The sequence below is a fragment of the Pholis gunnellus genome, assembly GCF_910591455.1.
Source record: "Pholis gunnellus genome assembly, chromosome: 13".
In the NCBI taxonomy this organism is placed as follows: domain Eukaryota; kingdom Metazoa; phylum Chordata; class Actinopteri; order Perciformes; family Pholidae; genus Pholis; species Pholis gunnellus.
The window spans coordinates 4,179,576-4,200,812 of NC_136540.1; the positions used below are offsets into that span (position 1 = coordinate 4,179,576).

The 21,237-nt window shown below is 44.1% G+C and overlaps 1 protein-coding gene across 2 annotated transcripts in view; it reads right to left on the reverse strand.

The window, feature by feature from the left end:
- klf8 (Kruppel like factor 8) overlaps positions 1–21,237 on the reverse strand; it is a 54,271-nt gene that overhangs the window by 13,365 nt on the left and 19,669 nt on the right. For both annotated transcript variants that reach the window (XM_079172416.1, XM_079172415.1), the window contains exon 2: positions 13,129–13,500. In XM_079172416.1, coding sequence (XP_079028542.1) covers positions 13,129–13,500 — 372 coding nt within the window. The remainder of the gene's footprint in view (positions 1–13,128; positions 13,501–21,237) is intronic.

Below are 21,237 nucleotides of genomic sequence, written 5' to 3' on the forward strand. Positions count from 1 at the left end.
GAAAGAGAGACGGTAGAAATGGAGTGAGAGAGGGAGGTCCAGGAGTTGGAGTCCATCCAGCTCTGGGTGAGGAGGGAGGGAGGCTCCGCTACGCCCTTTTATCGGGTCACACAGTTCAGCTGGAGGCCCGGCTGTGTGCAAATATAAAGGTTGGTAAACACCAGTCTGCAATCGTTATACATGCAAATCAGCAGCTTAAAGCAGGATGTGCATGTTTTTAGGGGGACTGATTAGGAGACGGACCACCTTAGTTGTCGAGGTCTCGTTATTCTGACACTTCTCATGTCCAGGAACTCCCCGACCTGCAGCTTCTACTGTAACTTATCTTTGAGAGCACATAAAGAAAAACACCAATAGAAACAACCTGCACCACACTGGGTCGAGGTAAGGAGGAGTTAAAGGAAAGGAAAGGAGAGACGACACAGAGCAAACAAACATGCAGGACTCGGTGAGGAGGAATTTTAAGAAGCTCGACAAATGGGTGAGGGAAAGGGGGGAGAGAGAGAGAGAGGGAGGGAGGAGACGAGGAAAGGAGGATCAGCAGGCGTAAAAAAGGGAGCAAGGCCGTAACGTGATTATAGAGACAGCCACCAAAAAAAATGAAGTGTGAAAGAAGTGAGGGAGCGGATGAGGGGAGAGAGAGAGAGTGGGTGGGAAAGGCCTAGCGTTGCCATGGAAACTGGGAGCTATCAGCTGACTCCATGTTTTTCCACTCCTTCCCCACCCAGTCCGTTCATCTTTCCATCACCCTCCTCTTCCTCTCTCTCTCTCTCGTAACAACCCTTTCTCACCTTTTCTCCCCGCCCCCCCCTCCAGCATCTCTCGCTCCTCACATCAGCCACACCCTTGTGTCTTCCCACCTCGCCCTCTCGTCCCTCGTCGGCTTTTCGTTTTCCACCCACTCCCTCTCCTGTTTTTTCCTCCCTCTTTCTCTCTCTCTCTCTCTCTCTCTCTCTCTGTCTCTCTCAGATTAGACCCACAACTCGTTGCAAAAAATCCCCAAAAGAGGAGAAAGATGTAAAAAAGCTGTGATCTGAGAGACAGAATGAGGAAAAGGGAAACTTTCTGATTAAAGAGGAATTAAAAACTAAACTTTCCTCGACACTTCAGAATATGATAAAAACATTTCACTAATAGATATCACCATGAAACTTCACCAGTTCATTACTGACACAACTATTTTTTGTGTTTTTCTGAAATGACATGTTTAAATATGCAAATGAGGCATTATGTAAAGAAAGAAATCTACAATGAAGTAAATTGTCAGTGCATGAAAACCAGTCTTTGCCTGTAGAGTTTTTCCTTAAAGTGTTTGAGACCAAAAGAAAAAAAGAGTCCAAATCTGAAAATCGATGAGCTTTAAGATTGACCAAAGCGTGTTTTGTGATCAGCAACAATGGAGCTCTTTCTCTTTCACCAATCCTGATTTCAATGTGAACACAAAGACTCTCTGTCTCCGTGTCGTCTCCACACAAAAGGCCAGAAACTAAACTTCACTTGAAAGTACATCCTCACCTTTTCACTTTACCCTCATTTGCATTTAACGTGAGTCGAGGGACAAAAGGGGGCCATGAAATAACTGAAGGAACCACAACAATCTGCCAGGACACCGTCAAACAATAAAGTCAACGTGTCTGGATGCAACACGAAGAGAAGAAAAAAAACTTGCCGAGCTACAGACGCCCCCCCCCCTCTCAGTTCAACTGCTACCATCATTAAATGGGTCACCCAGTCTTCGCCTCGCAATTAATTCATGTGATCTCTAACTTGAATGGAAGCGGCGAGCGGCTGTGACTGCGAGAAAGATGGGAATGAAATGAGTGCGGAGGAGGGATTCAACAGAAGTAATGCATAACATATATATATATATATATATATATATATATATATATATATATATATATATGTTAAGTGGATAGCCGGGCTGACCTTCAATCAGAGGATCGGCGGTTCGATTCCCGGTTCCGGCGCCATTTGCCAGTTGAATACTTCTATCAAGACAATTAGTTTTTGTATTACAAGTTTTCTGAAATGTTATGTTTGAATATGCAAATGAGGCATTATCTAATGGTAACTTTACATTACAGTCATTTAGCAGATGCTTTTATCCAAAGCGACTTACAATAAGTGTATTCAACATCGGTATTCAAGAGAACTACTCGTCACCAGAAGTCATAAGTGCATCTCCTTTTTTCAACCAAGCATCTAAGAGCATAAACCAGAGCAAACGTACAGAAACAAACTAATACAATAAGAGCAACAAACTAGTATGAATACAATAAGAGCAACACACTAGTATGAATACAATAAGAGCAACAAACTAGTATGAATACAATCAGTGCTGAGTGGAAGGCTCAGGGTAGCACTTCTTGAAGAGGTGAGTTTTCAGCCTGATGAAAGATGGGCAGCGACTCCACCATTGTGGGGCCAGGACAGAAAACAGCCGTGACCGGGTCGATCGGCCGCAGGGACCTCTGAGCGACGGGGCAACCAATCGCCCCGAGGCAGCAGAGCCAAGTGGTCGGGCGGGGGTGTAGGGCTTGACCATGGCCTGGAGATAGGAAGGAGCTGTTCCTTTCACTGCCCTGTAGGCTAGCACCAGAGTCTGAAACTGGAAGCGAGCCGTTACAGGGAGCCAGTGTAGAGAACGGACTTTAGGTAACTTTATGAGAAATCTCATACAAGATACAACTCTTCCATATTGTGTTACACTCTGCTTTCTCAGAGATCGCCCTTAAAAACAGACGTCACATGTCTCTACAGTTGATACAATAGATCACTTATTACGTTATCTACACAAACCACAACCAGGTTCAGTTTCAGTTTATGGGCTGTAGTTCTGCCTCACAGAGAGTCCCTCCTCCTCCTCCTCCTCCTCCTGAGGAAGGACTTTCTACTGCTGTGTTCAACATCAATGACAAACAGGAGCTCTGATCACTGCCACGTAATCTACAGCATCACACACAATGCAAAGAAGCACCGCTGCGAATATCAAGACGAGGAGTAAAGCAGAGTGTTAAGAAGCCTCGGTAGCCTTTTCAACCTTTGCATGAATGGACAGAAAACGTGCAAATATCACACGGATGAAAAAAGCCTTTTTAACCCGTTATCAGTCAAATACTCCTCCAAACAGAATGCATGCAAAACTGACTTTTAGTTCCTGGGCATTTGGGGGAGAAGAGGTTAGAGTGACTGACCAGATGGTGCCAGAGGAAACCAGCAACAGGTTTGGTAACGCAACCGTTGCTGCACCTCCACATGGCCTCAACACACAGAAGACTAAAAACACTGGATTCCACCAAAGCCTGACAAGCTTTCAGTCGGTGTCACTTTTCTATAGGAATGACTTTATATTAAAAACTAAATGAAAGTTGGGTTTAGGCAACAAAACCACTGACTAAGGTTCAGGAAAAACATAACAAAACATGGCCTTAAATATCTACGTACAGTTAGCTCGCGAAACCACGATCAGTTAGTTTAGGCCACAAAACCTGTTTGTTGGACCCGTCCACCTCCCCTCCCGCCCACCAACAGTCGTCTTTTTGGATATTATAAAGTACGTCACGTGCTCTGACTGTTGCTGAGTCACATGGATGCATTTAATCTGTGTCCACCACGAATAAGGGTCCTACTTGACTTTCCATTGGCATCATTTTCATCCTGAGTGACATGAAAAGAAACGGACAATACGTGTCCATGTACACAAAACTAATAGATTACATTTCGTGACTATTTCATGAACTGCTGGAAGGAAGGATGAAAGAAGAGAAGGATACAGTGGGAGGTGAAGAGAAGGATCAAAAGAACGGAACAGAGAGGCACCTTTGGTATTAACTAGCTGGGAGTGTGTATCTGTCAATGTCATCTGTGATCAATGCTTCTTCATTCTGTTGTTTGTTTGTTTATTTGGGGGGAGAAACATGAGTGCTGGATTTGTATGTGCATGTTCTTAATGGACTAACATCCCACGTGTAGGAGTGTGAAGGCCGACATGGACGATATAATGAAGACAGAGGGCAAAAACAACAGCTGGGGGAGATGTTAACTGAGAAGCACGCAGCCCCGCCCAGCACACAGACACACACACACACACACACACACACACACACACACACACACACACACACACACACACACACACACTCAGCTCCACCCCTTAGAGCCTGACCCACCGAAGGAAACCCCAAACTGTCCCCGTCCTGTCCGTCTCTCTCGGGTTCAGCCACCTGACTCTCAGCCTAATGTTACCTAATAGCAGTCACCAGTGTAGGTTTCCTGGGCGCTTGGCGCTTGTTCACCCCCCCCCACACACACACACACACACACCCACACCCTCGCTCTAACCAAAAAGCAAACAGAGTTTTATCTACAGCTGTGCAGCACTTTGCATGAACATATAACTTCCCCCAATTAAAAGACAAATCCACCTTAAGACTCACACACTGCTGTTAAACATTCGATATTTCCGCTCTGTGGTTCAGAGGTTAATATAAGATCTGAGTATGAAATAGATGGAGGTGAACGGAGGAATCCTGGAGGTCTAATTATGCATCTGTAGCAAACAACATAATGTCTATTCGCCTTGTGATTAATGTGTTAAATCTGTCATGAATCGGTTACTGCTTAGCTCGGCTTATTAGCCATCTAGCTAGCTGTCAAACATGGAGAAATGTTCATGTTCACACGGTCAACTGCCCAAACTGGCTAAATTGACAGAATATGATGATATTATATGCCGCTACCGAGGCTAACGAAGCCATGAAGCTAGCCAAGCTGAAGCGACATCGGCTCACAAAGTAAAACAAAAGTGGTATTAGTGTGTTTCTGTTTATCACGATGAAATGACATCCAATAGAACAAAAAGAGCTAAAAACTAGGGTTGGTAATGTTATGAATTTAGCAAAAGTACGGCAGATTAAAACAACGATCCAACCTAAAAACCACGACCAGTAATGCAGAGTGAGCTCCAAAATGCTAATTAGCTCATTACAGTCCTGCAACCACCGCAGACACCAGATGTTTTTCCTTTTTTTGTGTCAGAGGATTTGATTTATCGCCTGCTGCCGGGAGGAAGTGAGAATTTCCAAAAATTTAACAAACCCTAGCTTTAATCGGTGTAACGATGACGAGGGGCTCCTTGGATCATTTTCTCACCTGTACGCGGTCGGACGCAAACAGTTTAAAAAAACGGCAAATATCCTCCCGCTAGAAGGAGCTCCCATCAAAAATAGTCTGATGTGTAAAAACACAATTATAGGCGTCAGGATTAGCTGTCAGACAAACAAAAGTGCCTCAGAAGAAAGACCATAACAATAGAGATAAAGCCCATTGAGAAAGAAATAAGGAGGTGTCACAGTTCCTCACTTTAGGCTACGTACAGTACAATAAGCACTTTGCTTTAGTCTTTACTTTCATGTGGATTTGGAACATGTTACTGTTCACCTTTGTTTCACCACAAGTGGTTTCCATAACTGGACTTGTTTAAAACCTGTCTGTGCTGTAACGCCCAAATAAAACATGTCCTCATTACTGACAGAAGACACACAAACAAGATCCTCCTGTGAAGAAGCTTTAAAAGGTGTTGAATTGGCACCATTATATCTCATTCGTGTATTTTGAGGATTATGCTGTCTATGTATTGTTGGACTTCCGAAGAACTTCCGAAGAACTTATGATTTATTTCCTTCCCGATAAGAATGTGCCTGAACCTGTTGCATCCAGCAGTGAAACGAAGGTGAAAGGGAGACAAAGGGGGAGAAAGGGAGTCACGCCAAAAAATAACATTTCAGAGAGGAAAGCCTTTCACAAAATCCCAACTGATGTAATTCTTTAAAATAGAATGAAAAACAAAAAACACCGATAAAGAATCAATTGACCCGTCTATTGTTTCAAAATCATTTAAAAAAATAAAAAGCTCTGAGCTCAGCCGTCCTGGCAGTGAAACTTTCAACACCACTGAGGTTCGTTGCAGACGGCGTTGGCGCCCGCGGCCCCTCAGGAAACACTGTGTTTGTGTTGGAAGCAGGTGGATTTATCTCTCCACACTCGGTTTAACAACATCCTGGAGCTGAACAGACTAAATGACTTGTTAACAGGAAGAGTTTTGATGAGGAAGCTACAATTTAATGGCTTTGAAATAATAAAAGTATGAATGTGGTTCAGGTTGGCCTCATCCAGTTGCTATACCCACAGAAACGTTCAGGCAGAAGACCGCTTTTCGTTCCTCGTGTGAAACAAGAAGTTGAGGTTTTTGTCACCTAACTTGCGTACTTCAGTGACGCCACTTCCGTAGTTATTTTAACCCAAAACAATGATCTTTTCCTAAACTTAACCAAGTAGTTTTGTTGCCTAAAACTAACTGAGTTTCATGTGAAGACAGAAGTTTATTTTGAAAAGACCGTATGAATGTAGCGAGAGGAAGTTGACACGTGTTGCTGGACTTTTCTTAAACGCAGAAAAAAACGAGGAGAATCTTTTCGTTGAAAGCGTGATGAATTCATTCACGATGGTGATGGTACATTCAAACACGTATTTGGGGGAGAAACCTAAAGTGTAACGAGATGATCCAACTATCTGTGTTCATGTTCAGAACATCAAACACCATGACAGAGTCTCAGAGCTTTGACTTCATTCACTTTTAAAACAGTCCAGTGGTAGTCATCATGTTTAACAGCTCCCAGCCGTACCCAGTGTTTCGGTTAAACCGGTGACCGTGTTATCTGGTGACTCTTAGAAGGATGTGTCCTGGTTGCTGGTAGTTACAGTAGAACACCAACAGAAGATGTAGGAGTCCTCGTAAAAGCCTTCAATCAATTATAAATACAGACTCATCTGTGTTTATTATCTAAGCCGACCGTAAATTACTTTGAGCGACCACAGATAACACGGCCACTGGTTAAACTGAAACGGTTGTGATCCCGACCGAACTTTGCAGAACTTGAGTCGATTCTTTTGAGTTTTGAAATGGGCGCTACAAACAGTCCAGTGGTGGTGAACACAGATTCCCCAAAATGTGGTCACTTCACCAAACAACGCCTGATGATCGTCCAATCGCTTGAGCACACTGCACGAAAAATCCTACTTAATGGTTCATTTACGGTACGCGGGACGTTAGTTTGTCACTTTGAACACAGACAGAGTCCTTTCTGCTTCCTGTCCCAATCAGAGCTGCTGTTCTTTTTTTTTTTTTTTTAGCTTCCTGGAAGCTCCACTCTGCAGGAAGTGGGTGCCAACAATGACATCATCATGTTGCACCAGCAGAGGGAGCTGCATCAGTCCAGTATCTGCACTGCATTCATCTACACCCCCCCCAAACACACACACATCTCTCTCTGCATCCGAAAATTGTGAATGTGCTGTCCTTTGAATGGATTCAATGCTCAACACACACCACACACACACACTGACTCACACTCATGCTAGCAAAGCCCTCCTGGCAAAAGCACAGCAAATAGGCCTCTAACCTCTCATGTCTCATGCTCTCTCTCTCTCTCTCTCTCACATACACACACACACACACACGGAGAGTAATAGAGTGTGTGTATATGAGTGTGAATGTGTGTGTGTGTGTGTGCTGTGGCCTGTCTTTGTGCATGAGTGCTCCTGTTTACTGGAGGACAACTGACTTGTTTATGTGCATACATCAGTGACACACACACACACACACACACACACACACTTGCACATGGGCCTCATTGTGTATTTGTGTGTATATACGAGAGAGAGAGAGAGAGAGAGAGAGAGAGAGAGATTACAGGCCTATTCACTGTGTTGTGCTGGCAGGTATTCAGTGTGTGTGTGTGTGTGTGTGTGTGTGTGTGTGTGTGTGTGTGTGTGTGTGTGTGTGTGTGTGTGTGTGTATGCGTTCGCCTTTGGCTGAAGCAGCGAGTTAGAAAGAGAGAGAGAGAGGGGGGGAGAGAGAGAGAGAGGCTGGTTTGGAAAGGTGGAGGAGGAAGAGGAGTGAGGAAGGAGGGAGGGGAGGAGGGGAGGGGTCAGGCTACACAGTCTTTTCGGCAACTCCCGCCAGAGCCGCGGTTGCCATGGTGACGGGGCGAGCGGAAGCAGAGCCTCCCTCGACATATCCTATTAGGGCGAGAGAGAGGGAGAGAGAGAGAGAGAGAGAGGGGAGAAAGAGAGAGAGAGACAGAGACACAGAGAGCGAGGGGGAGAGAGAGAGAGAGAGGGGGGGGGGAGAAGGGGAGAGAGGGGGGGAGAGAAAGAGAGACAGAGAGGGGGGAGGGGGGGGAGAGAGAGGGGAGAGAGAGAGAGAGAGACAGACAAGTGTGAGAGTTTGAGAGAGAGAGAGAGAGAGACACAAATGTGAGAGTTTGAAAGAGAAAGCAGAAGAGCGATGGAGAGATGAGATGAAATAAAGGTGTGTAAAACAAGAGATATTGAAGAAAGACAGGAAGTATTTTGCTAAAAAAGCCTTTTTCGTTCTCCACCTGTCCTCAACTTCTCAAAAAACCGACCTGCCAAGCTGCTCTTGAACACCTCATCAGGGTACCAGACGTGTACGTGTGATTGTCATGAAACCCGTAAGCACATGCGCTGCAACCCGACGTTACCTCGAGGAGAACGCAATCATCCCGATCGTTAGGGACGGACATTAAACCGACTTCTTGTAATGTCCGATTGTGAGCGAGTGGGCGTGTTGATGTAGTCTCTATCGTGCAGCTGGCGAAAAACTGGAAGTAAACAAAGACTGAAGGGTGAAGAAGAAGAGTCATTTACAAGATGACGACATTCAAGAACATCTGTCGGTGAAGGGAAGACGCCAAAGATTGCCAAACAAATTCAAGTAACGGAGACAAACATTGTTGATTATGATTAAAATCATGAACCGGTAGCGTGACTGTGGTGTTCATATGAGAACACTAGTGCTGGGCGATATGGAGAAAATCAAATATCACGATATTTTTGACCAAGTACCTTGATAACGATATTACCACGATAGTGTCGGGTTGACGGCTAGAACACTCGAGATTTATGCCATATTGCAAAACTCAAACAGGAAAACCAACTGTTGTCCAAAGTTGTCAGAAAACAAGCATAAAAGTTTGTACAAAATAATTAGTCGGTTAATCACTCATTCAATCAACACAAAAACAATCTATCTACTTAAAAGGCAAATAAATCGATAGTTAGTGTCTGGCCTACTGTTTCTTTGTTTTATATTTTCACTTTAGTCGTGTCAGCGTTTTCGTTTGTGACGATGCAAAGAACTCAGAAACAGAAAAGGTGCTAATATCGAGTAAACGTTGAGGACGCTGTCGGCCCGCTGAGGACCAGCTTCCTGGAGACTGTATCTCTGGACAGGAAACTCCACACCCCTCAGCCACAGAGGTGTGGTCCACACACACACACACACACACCCTCTGCTTAATGATCCCTTACGCAATAGTACTCCACCCAGCCCCCACCCTTCACTAACCCAAACCATGCCACAACACAACACAGCACACACACACACACACACACAGGGCTCTACCCGACCCCTCCCCCAACTCCCCAGCCCCTCATGAGAACACGCTGACATAATTCTGCCTTTTCTCTGAAATATAAGATCTGTTTTTTTTTCTTCTTTTTAGCCTATTTTCTATCAGCAGGTGTTCTCTGACCACCACTTCAGCGTGATGTCGCACTTTATGCTCATTATTATCTGACAGTCAGTTCTTCTGTCCAGCTAAATAAATGATCAACGGGGACGATCAATGAAAATAAATCACATAGCAAATAACTGAAGGTGTTTTAGATACAGTATTGTCATGAACTGGCATTTTTGAGGCACAAAATGTTGCATATAATGTGTTCATTGAGGAATCAGAGAATTAGTTTAAGACTTGCAGTTGTGCAGAAAGTTGCAGTCATTTATAACATACTTTATGAGAAGAAAACATGAATATTCTCAGAGATTTTAAGTTATACGTCTGAGACTTCAGCTGCTATAAAAAGACATTGTATATCTCTTAATTGAAACAATAAATACTTGAATGTGTGTCCGTATGTAGTCAACTCCGATGTATCAGTCAACTGATACATAAAGATGATGTAGTTTTGCGTCTCTTTGTGAAAAAGAAAAGTTGACAGTAACTTCAAACAGAGGCTGTGGCCCCCTGACCTGTTGAGCTATTTACCTAAAACAGTTCCAGACTTGGATTAATTATGAATATATAGAGCAAACACTTAAATCACTTGCAATTTGCTTATAGAAATAAAATAAACTGTTCTCCCCTCTACAAAGTGTATCGTTATCATGACGCAGAGCAATAAATCATCTACTGGTTTGGATTTTGGAGTTCGTGAGTTCTCGTTGCCGAGCCAATATCCCAAAAAAACAATAAACTCCGTTGACCTTTCCCATTGATTGTGTGGCCGCAGAAAAAAACAACTCTCCACCTCCCTTTCAGTTTCATTTAAAAAGGGTGTTAGCCCTGTTAGCTCTCCTAATGAAAACCAATGGCAGCAGCTAGCCTCCGTTAGCGTCTCCTCGCTGCTGTCTGAACAAAACCAACTGGGACAACATTATGAACAACAACAACACACTGAAGGCAGCACAGAGGAGGACAAAATGGATGTCAGTCATAATCCTGCAGTGCAGCCTTTCCTTATCTGACCGTCCACACCCTCTCCACCTCTTTCTCCACCTTCTCTTCGATCTCTCTTTTCTCATTTGTCTCCTCTCCACAGAAATGTTTTCCCTCCCTATCTTCCCACAGCTTCCTCCACCCATCCAGCCGACAACACCCTTCCCTCCTTCCTGTTGTATCTAGGCTGGGTTAAGTGCTGCTGCAGTGTGCCTGTGACTCCGACGGGCCTCACCTTATCATTACCGCTCACGCCCTTTATTCTATACGCTCTCCGATCATGACAGGCTGCATGGACCTACCCATCAACTCCGCAGAGAAGCTAGAAATGTCAAAAAAGGTGTAGCAACATGCCCGCGCCGCCGACCTGCCACGGCGACATGGAAAACACTCCTGAAGTTTTTATTACTTGTGATTATATTTAATCAGCATCCAGAAAGTCTAGCCACCGATAATCCTTTTTGTCTCCTCTAATAGCCACGAGGACAACCAGCTAAACAAGCATCACTAAGTACGTCTTTGGGAACATGATCTGCCCTTTAGGTAGACAAAAGGCGGGCCAAATAATCACCTAATGACAGATCATTTGTATTCCAAAACATATAATCCACAATTAAAATGTAGACAAAGTAGTTGAAAAGGACCAACGCCGTGTATCTTTATCACAGTGATTAGCAGGTCTCTTAATTCAGGACAAAGACAAAACTACAGCGAGGTTGAAAAAAAAAAAGATCTAGATTTGATCCAACTATGATCTGATGATCTGTCATTATTAAGACAAACCTTTCAATATGTATTCATGTGGCAAGGTGCACTTTCTGTCGGCCACAGTGGACAAATATGTAATGTCACGTATTAAAAGAGTTTTTGGGCAATGTGAGATTTATCGAACTAAAACAGCTCAAAAAGATGTACCAGAATGCAGCTGTGAATGCTGCAAATTTCTATGAGAAAAAGAATTCATCTGCTAAACACAGACTGGAACCATCCAGCAAAGACATGACGGACACAGACAGTATGCAGGAGGCGGACTAACACTTAACATGCATGAAAGACAATGAGTTTATGGAGCAGGTGGGACTTGATAACTGCAAAGTTAAAGTCTTTCAGTTATTTTATAGGCTTGAACTGCACGCTTGTTAATGTTTGTTTACACGACTCAAATCCTCCGAGGAAAGTAAATCCGAGAGAGTGAAAAGCCAAATGTAACAGAAGAAGAGTTGACTGAAAGATTAGAGCTCTGTGAATCATAAGGGAAAAGAAAGCTTCATTTATAAGCCGACATCGGGCCTGAAATAATTTGATCCTGAGAGATAAAACCCTGGCAGGGTAACCCTAGCAGGAGTTTCTATCTTAAGAGGAAGGATGTCTCTCTGCTGTGACCTCTGACCCCTTCACTATTCGTTTCACGGGGCTCGTTTCGCCGATACTCTCCCCGAGAGTCACTCAGGATTAAAACAAACAAAAAGGTCACATTCGCTGCTTCACATGCAGAACCCGCAAATGTCAGCGCGCCTTGAGAGCAAATTAAGAGTCTGTTTCGCTAAGTGTGTTTTTCTGACTCTCTACGTCTTATTAGATCGTTTTCTAAGCAGTCGCTTTCTGTTCCCTCCTATCCATGAGGGGGTTCCCTCTTTCACAAAGACCCTTTCTAGAGGTTCCCTCCTGGTCTGAAGAACCACTGAACCTGCTGTCAAACAGCTGCTGATGCCGCTGATGTGCAAACATGAAAATCATAATCTCGTGGATTAATCATTTATGAAGCAAGAATTCCAAACATTCTTTAGTTTTTAGCTCGTCAATTCTGTTAAATGTTTCCTCTTCCTCTTTCGGAAAGTGTTCGAGGCAAAGAAAAGAAGATAATTGACCGATTAAATAAAAAGCTTTTTATTCTGAAATAACCGGTCAATGCGAGGTCTTTCTTTCCTGGGAAAAATGATTGTGGTTTGTTTGGAAGAAGAAGAAGAAGAAGAAGAAGAAGAAGAAGAAGGAAGCTGCTTCACCAACAGGAAGTTAAACTGCATCAAGAGATCACAAATTACCACTTTTCTGGATTCAAAAGATGCTCCTGACCTTCATCACTAACCATCCACTCACCTCCTCACCCTCCTGTAACGCCCCTCCATACATCTCTCCATCAATTGATCTCCTTCACTCCATCTACAGATCCCCCTTTATCATCAATTCCTCCCTCATTCTTTCCATTTCACTCGGTTCCTTGATTCGATTCCTTCTCTACGTCCTCTAAAGGAGAGGAAACCTCCTGACTGGTCTAATGATGTCTCTGCCTCGTCAGTGAAGCAAACCCTCCTCATAATGAGACATTAGGACACAAGTTAAGTTTAGGAGTTGGGGAGATTGAGACCATAAACTCATGTTTACATTGTTTACGGACCAGGCTGCAATGAACCAGAACTCAAATTCATAATTGTGAGATGGTGTGAAATGGAGGCCATCGGTAGTGAACTGACTCTCCTCCATCTGTGTTCAAAGCTCCGCCCTCTTCTAATCAATCAACCAATCAACCCCCCCCCCTCCTCACCGTGCACTCCATCTCCTCCGGCTCTAGTTTGATCTGTACAGAAGGCATGGTAGTCCCGCCCTCCTCTTCCTCCTCTTCCTCTTCTTCCTCCTCCTTCTTCTTCACAGACTGTGTCGCCACTTCCTCTCGCTCCTCCTCGCCTGCCTCTTCCACTTCCTCCTCCTGTGGCGGCCGAGGCCTGGTCGCCGGCTCCTCCTCTTCCTCCTTCTCCTCCTCTTCCTCCTTCTCCTCCTCCTCCTCTTCCCGGGCTGCCGGCGGCGATGACGACGACGGCGGTTGCTGCTGTCGGGTCGGGGCGCTCTGCTTGGCCGTGCTCCTCAGCTTCTTCTGGGTGCCGACCGCACTCTTCTTCTGCTTAGGAGTTGACTGGCACTGAGGAGGAAGAGGAGAAGAAGGTGAGAGGGATCTATGACGAGTAGAGGAGGAAGGTGGGGAATGAGAGGAGGTGATACTGGGGGGGGGGGGGGTTTAGTTGAGGAGGGAAAAATAAGGGGGGTGGGGAGAAATGGCAGAGAAAAACAAGGGGAGGGAAGGGTGAGAAAGAAAAAGGCCAAAACTTCCAGGACGGGGAGGGGAGGGGAGAGGAGAAGAATTTGAAGAAGGAAAGAGGAGTGAAGTGGGCGAAGGGGGGGGTGGGGAGGACAAGAAGGAAGGAAATGTAGAGAAGGGAGGAAGACAGGTAGGTAGAAGCGGAAGTAGGACAGGAAATGGCATGCTAGAGTTTGGAGGAGGGGGAAATTACCTCTGATCTAAAAGCTGGCTAAAGAAAAAACCCTCTCACAAATCTTCCAGCAGAGGAGGGGTAACACAACACACACACACACACACATTCTGGTAAAAAAAAAAAGAAGAAGATAGAAAATGAAAGGCAAAGAGAGACAGAGGAGGCAGAGAGACAAAAGGCCTAATCCTGAGGCTGCCAGTGAGGGAATGAGAGCGAGAGAGAAATAACAGAGAGAGTAGGGAGGAGTAGCCGTGGACTGACCCCTCCCTCCCTTTCAGAGCGGCAGGCGGACACACCCTTTTCTGGAAGCCGCGCAAGACACACACGCACGCACGCACGCACGCACGCACGCACGCACGCACGCACGCACGCACGCACGCACGCACGCACGCACGCACGCACACACACACACACACACACACACACACACACACACACACACACACACACACACACACACACACACACACACACACACAGAGAGAGAGAGAGGTGTGGGGAGTGCCGAGGCAGAGGACTCAGCACACACACACACACACACACACACACTTCTCGTGCTGCACACACCCCTTCTCTTCTTCTCTGTCTCCATTTTCTCTCCATGTCCACTTCCTTTCTCTCACATCTAAATCTGAGATACTCCTTCTGTTAACACTATAAAACTATTTATTAATAGTTGAACGATCGATGTTCAATATTTATAGAGACGTAAATCATCTACTTGAAGGTTTCCACTGACTGCCAGCAGAATCTGAACTAAACATTGTGTGACAACCGTAAATCTAATCAATTAGTCGGCTAATCGCTCGCTTTGGACTAAGATGTCGTTGGTTGTTTTTTATGCTTTTTTTTTTTTCTTATTTCCCAGAAACCTATGAGCACATCTGTGGTAAACACAAGAATCATTGAGGAGAAACTCAGTGTTATAGATCTGTTGATTGAATCAATTCAATCAACCATACGAGTGTTAGTCGACAATGACAGCTAATACCAAAAGTACACATTCCCTTCAGGCAAATACTTCTTTTTTTATAATCTACAAAAAAGCTTTTATACATTTAACAAAACAAGTCTCAAATCTTAAATGTTGTCGAGACACATGCAACCAGAACTTTTTCTAAAATTGACACAAAAGAACAAGTAAAAAGGAGCCGGAGCTGCACGAAATGATTCACTAATTATTGAGATCAGCTGTCGATACATTTTCTGATATATAATATAATATGAAATCAAATTGACTTTTATTGAGCCAGAGTAATTGTGATTGACAGATTGAATCTCACATAAAAGCAATAACGGACTTGAAAACAAACCAATGTCACATAAAAGATTCGACAGACTGAAGACAAACCAGCAGATTGCACCAACGAGAGCGTCTAGGTTTCAGTTTTCAGCCAACCCACGGCCGGGTCGTGACCCTCACTGTGAATACTGCTGATCTAACCCACAATGGTGGAAGTAGTAACAAAAGATGACTTCCTCTTCTGATTTTTTTCTTCCTCTTTAAACTCGTCTTTTGCTGATGCGAATGCGGTTACAGTTCAGTGGAATTCTTTTTTCTTTGTGGCTTTTGAAAAGAATCCGGACTTTGTGAGATCGGCAGGTTAACATCTGAGCTGCATCTCTTTCGGCCTGCGTGCCTCCTACGTGTGAAGCTGACACATCTGGTGGAAGGTTGAAGCTGTTCACACTAGCGGACCGTCGCACTGACCGACTCAGCGTAGTTTACAATGAATCATGTCGTCCCGTGTGAGGTAGATTCAGACAGGAAGTGATGACTTCACGCCTTCTTTCTCACAGAGGCTCAAATACACAAAGTAGTTCTACACTTCCTGTCTGCAGCTGTGCTACTTGTCATGGGAGACGTAGTGCTATGTATAGAAAAAGTTGAAATGAGTGTGATAGATATCTACATTAATAGTAATAAAAAAAGGATATTAAGAAACAATAACTTGTCAAAGTAGCAATATTTAAAATATTTTAAGGCATTAGAGGTTGAGTTACTGTATTCAGTAATAGAATAAATGTACTTACTGTACTTTATACGTCACAAATTGGAAATAAAGACTTCCTTTATCCAGAATCCAGTGCTGAGAGAAGCCATGAAGCCAAATCCAGGTCAGCCTAAAGACTGTTGCAGACCAACATGTGGGCCAACATGTGACCCAGCTCCAGCAGATTCCACTGTGAGGTGTGGCATCAGCCAATCAGTCTGGGTGTGGCTGCCAGCACAACCCCTCCCACACACACACACACACACACACACACACACACACACGCACACAGAGAGGACACACACTGGTCTCTCAGGCCCATTGTGATGGGACAGAGCCCCCTCTGTGTCTCCAAACAAAGGTGAAGGGAGCTCGATGCCACACCTTCCCCCCCCAACTGGCAACCAACACACAGTCAGGCTCTGAAATTACACCAAACAACGTTTTAAAGCAGCTTTTACTTTACTTTCTATCTCTTTATTTAGTGGGTCTCTTGTAAATAATTGGGTCGACACCATGTAACACCATGTAATACTGATGTATTTAAGAGCAAATCTTTCAGGGGGGGGGGGCCAAAACCCTGAGGCTAACATCTGGTTTGTTAGGGAAACCATTTTGCACCGACAAACAATCACACAGGAAGAAATCCATCTGGTTTGTACACAAAAAGGAGGAGAAAATGGACCACAATGCATTGCAGTTAGAAGGATACAAGCAGGAAACAACCTCTGAAGTGTCTTAAAGCTGCATTCTCTCTAGTGTCCACCAGGGGGCGACTCCTCTGGTTGTATAGAAGTCTATGAGAAAATGACTCTACTTCTCTCTTGATTTATTACCTCAGTAAACATTGTAAACATGAGTTTATGGTCTCAATCTCTAGTTTCAAGTCTTCTTCAATACAGCATGATGTTCATTTAGTAAATGATGGTCCATTTAGAGTCAAACAGACCATAAAGCAGGGGATGCTTTAGGGCGGGGCTACACGGTGATTGACAGGTCTCTGGTTGTTAAAAATCAAGATGGTTATGGCCCCAAAACCAAGATGGCAACAGCAAAAAAGCGACCGCCATAAACCAAGATGGTGTTGGCCAAAATGCTGAACTCAAGGCTTCAAACCGGCTGTTCACAAACCAGACTGATGTCACGATGACTACATCCTCTTCCTATATACATTCTATGATTACGTTTGAAACTTTTCATTGCCGTTACTGTTGGATAAAAGCATCAGCTAAACATTTGTAACGCAATAAAGTACTTTTACTTGAAGTACAAGGGAAACAAACAAACTGGCTGCGTATTCATTTATGGACCTTTTCATTCTGTAGGGCGTTGGTGCACGCTCACTTCCTGTTAGCTCCTGCATTAACAAACACTGACACAGGAAATGCAAAAGGGGCCTATTTTGAATGTTTTCAAGTTTGAAAAGGTTTATAGAGTTAAGAGGATGATATGTGCAGCGAACAGGAACTTATGCAACCCTCCCATCACTAATCTAAACTACGTGTACATTATATCCTCGACCAAGAGGTCATATTGTTACAGTAAATTGTCATCTTTTACAACCTGTTCTTCTTTTGTCCATTGTCTTCTTTTCAATTCAGTTTTTCGGGGGTTTGTTCCAGCTCGTTATCATCGGATTGGCCACTTCTTGCTTGAACCGGCCCATTTAGTTCTACGGAGGTAGCATGAATAAAAAAACGGCTCTCCATCAACAATCGAACATCCTCGTCCCCTTCTTCTAAAAGTCTCGTCAAGATGTAAATTTACCCGACAGAGAAAATGCAAACTATCTGTTGGTCACACAGGAGGTGCTTTTCACCCCCTGAGCCAACTTCTTATCGCCAAGCTTTAGGTGGAATTTATTTGCAAAATAAACCCAAATGAGACATGATACAAAGCACCTCTTCTAGTTGTGAATGCCTCATTGTTGACCTTTTTAGGTGAGTGTCAGACAGTGTGGAGGAGGGAGGATTTGTTTTTGTCTGGTGGAAAGAGCTGAAGGCTGCGGACGGCACAGCTGAAGGGCAGAACTCCAGCAGAGGCTTTTAGAGAATCTGGTATTTTTCTACATCGGAAGGCCTTAAGCTCTGCGTTCTTGTCTTGAGTATCTTGTGTACAGACTCCAGAATAAGTCTGCTCCAACGGGTTTTCGGATTGGAGCTGTAACGTACATGTAGCCATATCTGGATCGAATAGGATTTGCAATGTAATTCCTGAGGGTTTGTTTAAACCTGATGTGGAGCTCCAGCTAGGTGGAGTTCAGACGGAGCCACGTAAGCAGTAAATCACAGAGAAAACAAACTAAAGTTTAAGTCGTCTGAACTTTTGTGTTGTCGAGCTGCAGCATTCACACCACACCCAAATCTACCACTCGGAACAGGACGGAGCAAACGCTGAGAATCTTTTTGCAAATCCGACTTGATCCACATCTGCAGGCAGACAAGGGGAAGGAGGGTGTGTGTGTGTGTGTGTGTGTGTGTGTGTGTGTGTGTGGAGAAAGCAGCACTAATGAGTAGTGATAGTGAGAGACTAAGAGTGAGTGTGTATGTTGTACGTGTGTAAATGAGGAGTGACAAGAGTGTGTGTGTGTGTGTGGGTGGGGGGGGGGGGTCCCACTGTGGAGTTCCTGGAATAAAGAAGGGTGGGGTGGGTGTGACCCTGTCAGCCTCTGATCCCACCACAGGAAGTCATGGTGGGGGGGGGGGGTAGAGAGGGTCGGACAGACGGACAGACAGAGACGGGACCTTTTCACTGCCGAGTGGAGGAACCAGCGAGCCTCTCTCTGACCCGGCTCACATTAAAGAGCTGGGCTGCTACATAATCAGATGAGGGAGAAACACAACAACAGCCACGGGGGAACTTCTTACTTTGCTAAGAGTAGAGTCGGGCGATACCAAAACTCTCCTGGTCTTTGAGTCCAGACGGTGAGTTCTTAGATGGGAGCAGAGATTTGTTGAGTTTCCATCTTTAGTCCCGACTTGTTTATCGCACAGCTTAAAACATCCTTCTTCGTTTGGTTTAAAACCAAAGAATCACCAAACGGGTGCATTTCAATTCATTTGACAGCGTATGCTAGCATGCTGTAACTCTGATTTGTCTATTCGCTACAACAACGAAGTGAAGCAAAAATAATATCTTTGTTGTTATTGTGGACATGTGACGACCATTGTCATGTTGATCAATAACATCATCATATTGCTGAAAGCCTAGATTACGGTGTAAACAATGAACTAGTCAACAGCTGAGAGACGACCTCCCTTCCTGTTTTATATCATATGTTCAGATTGAAACAATGACGCTTCCACTGGAGTTGGAAATGTATCTACTTGATCAAAACAACAATCGCAACAACGTAACGTTACAAATTAAAAATCATAACCAGCATGAATATATCGAATGTAGCGCTATGTAGCAAGCGTGGGGTCAACATCTCACTTTTGGTTTCACACAAGACATGAACAGAGGCCTCCTGGGTGAAAGTCTGCAAACTTTCAGTCCTGTGAAACGTGGACATTATATTTTTGTGTAATTGTTTTGGTTTCCTTTTGCTGACTATACTGGAATATTCCGTATGTTTCCGTTTAAACATTTCTACACATCTTTCAGTGCAGCCAGACCCAAACAAGAGCGTTGAATCACAGAGAATGACACAGCAGCGTGTTGACAGAAATGACGAGGCTGACAGCATGTTTGCATCCTGTTAGAAGACAGATCAGATTTGTTGCAACATGGGTTGTAAAAATCCATTGGCCTTCACCAAATGGGAACAGCTTGGAGTGAAAAAGACAAACTCAGAACTTTGTTTATACCAATTACCCCCCCGGGGTTCAACAAATCAAGTATTTCTGATTCTGATTTGCAGCTAATCGCCACAAGTGTTCTTTGATTTAAAGAAACGTGTGTTTTTGTGTCTGTGTTTAAAACAAGCTGAAGAGATTTTAAGGTTTTGTTCTATGACATAAACCACGTCAGTAAATGTCCCTCTGGCGACAGAAGAAGCTTTGACGGTCGCTAACAAGTGTCTAAATGAGACTGGTCCGCCTTTACAGCCTCGTTGTGTTTTCTCACCCTCAGGGGACCGTGGTGGAGTTTATTACCCAACAACAGCTCTTGGTTCCACTTGGGGCTGGCGTCGTAATATTTTAACCGATACACTTTAACCGGCCACACTGCCATTTAAAAAAAGACATCACGAGAAGGTTACAGGTGACGTTTGTGTCTATTTTGCTAAAAAAAAACAAGTTGGCAAATTCAGTCGCATCCACTCGGTAGAGCTTTTTTTTTAGGTGAGAAAAATATATATTTTTAATAAACTAGCTAACTGTAAATGTACTCTTAAGGCTCTTGGATGTTATGATGGATCATTTTTACTATTTTAAACATTTACACGACAACTCTACAGGAAATTAAAACTCTTGCAGGGCTAATTTTTTACAGTGCTGGTTAGAGAGAGAGAGAGAGAGAGAGAGAGAGAGAGAGAGAGAGAGAGAGAGAGAGAGAGAGAGGTGAGGGTGAGACAGAGACACTATCTGGGTCAGTGCTGCCTCTCTCAAACACCCCGGGCATGTGTGTGTGTGTGTGTGTGTGTGTGTGTGTGTGTGTGTGTGTGTGTGTGTGTGTGTGTGTGTGTGTGTGTTTTGGGGGGAGGGGGGGATTGCCCCAGTCAGCCACACTCTGTTCATGCCATCACAGGGTCTAAGTACACGGTCATGTCTGGTTATACCTAGACTCATGAACGCCATCACGACCCAAAGCAGTTGCAAAAAAAAAAAAAGACTATCAAAGGAACACACACACATTTCTATCCTATACCCATTAAATATTATTATTATTTAATATGCAGCAGCAGCTTCAGTTTGGGGTTGGCTGTCCTCTGATGTAACTGAGTGAACAATCAGCATGAGAAGATGAAGAGAAGTAACCTAAATAATGTGCCCTTACTCACAGCGCTGTGGGTTCAATCCCAGTTCGCGGCGGCGTCTAAATTCCTCCCGACACGCCGTCGATAGCATTCAGATATTAAACGCTAATTTGTCCGTGCGGTGAATGCGAAAGCAGACACAGCTCCGGTTGAGTCACAGAGGAGAGTTCATGCATCTTTATAGATTTTATGGCATCTTTAGGATTATTTGGACGCATTTCAGGAGGGAGAGCGAATAAAAGGGACAAAGACGTGATGCTGCAGGAGTCTTAAGTTACAGATTGCCCAATAATGAGAGCGTTAGCATAAAAAGTGTTTTATTTGCTGCTCCATGATGTTGAGACCTTGGTGATGATGTCCCATTCAATCCAAATAAAAAGCTTCAGGCTGCAGCGTTTTGGGCTTTCAGCACACACGCACAGCACAGACATAATGCAATTGTGATATTTGGACATTTTCTGCTGTTATTG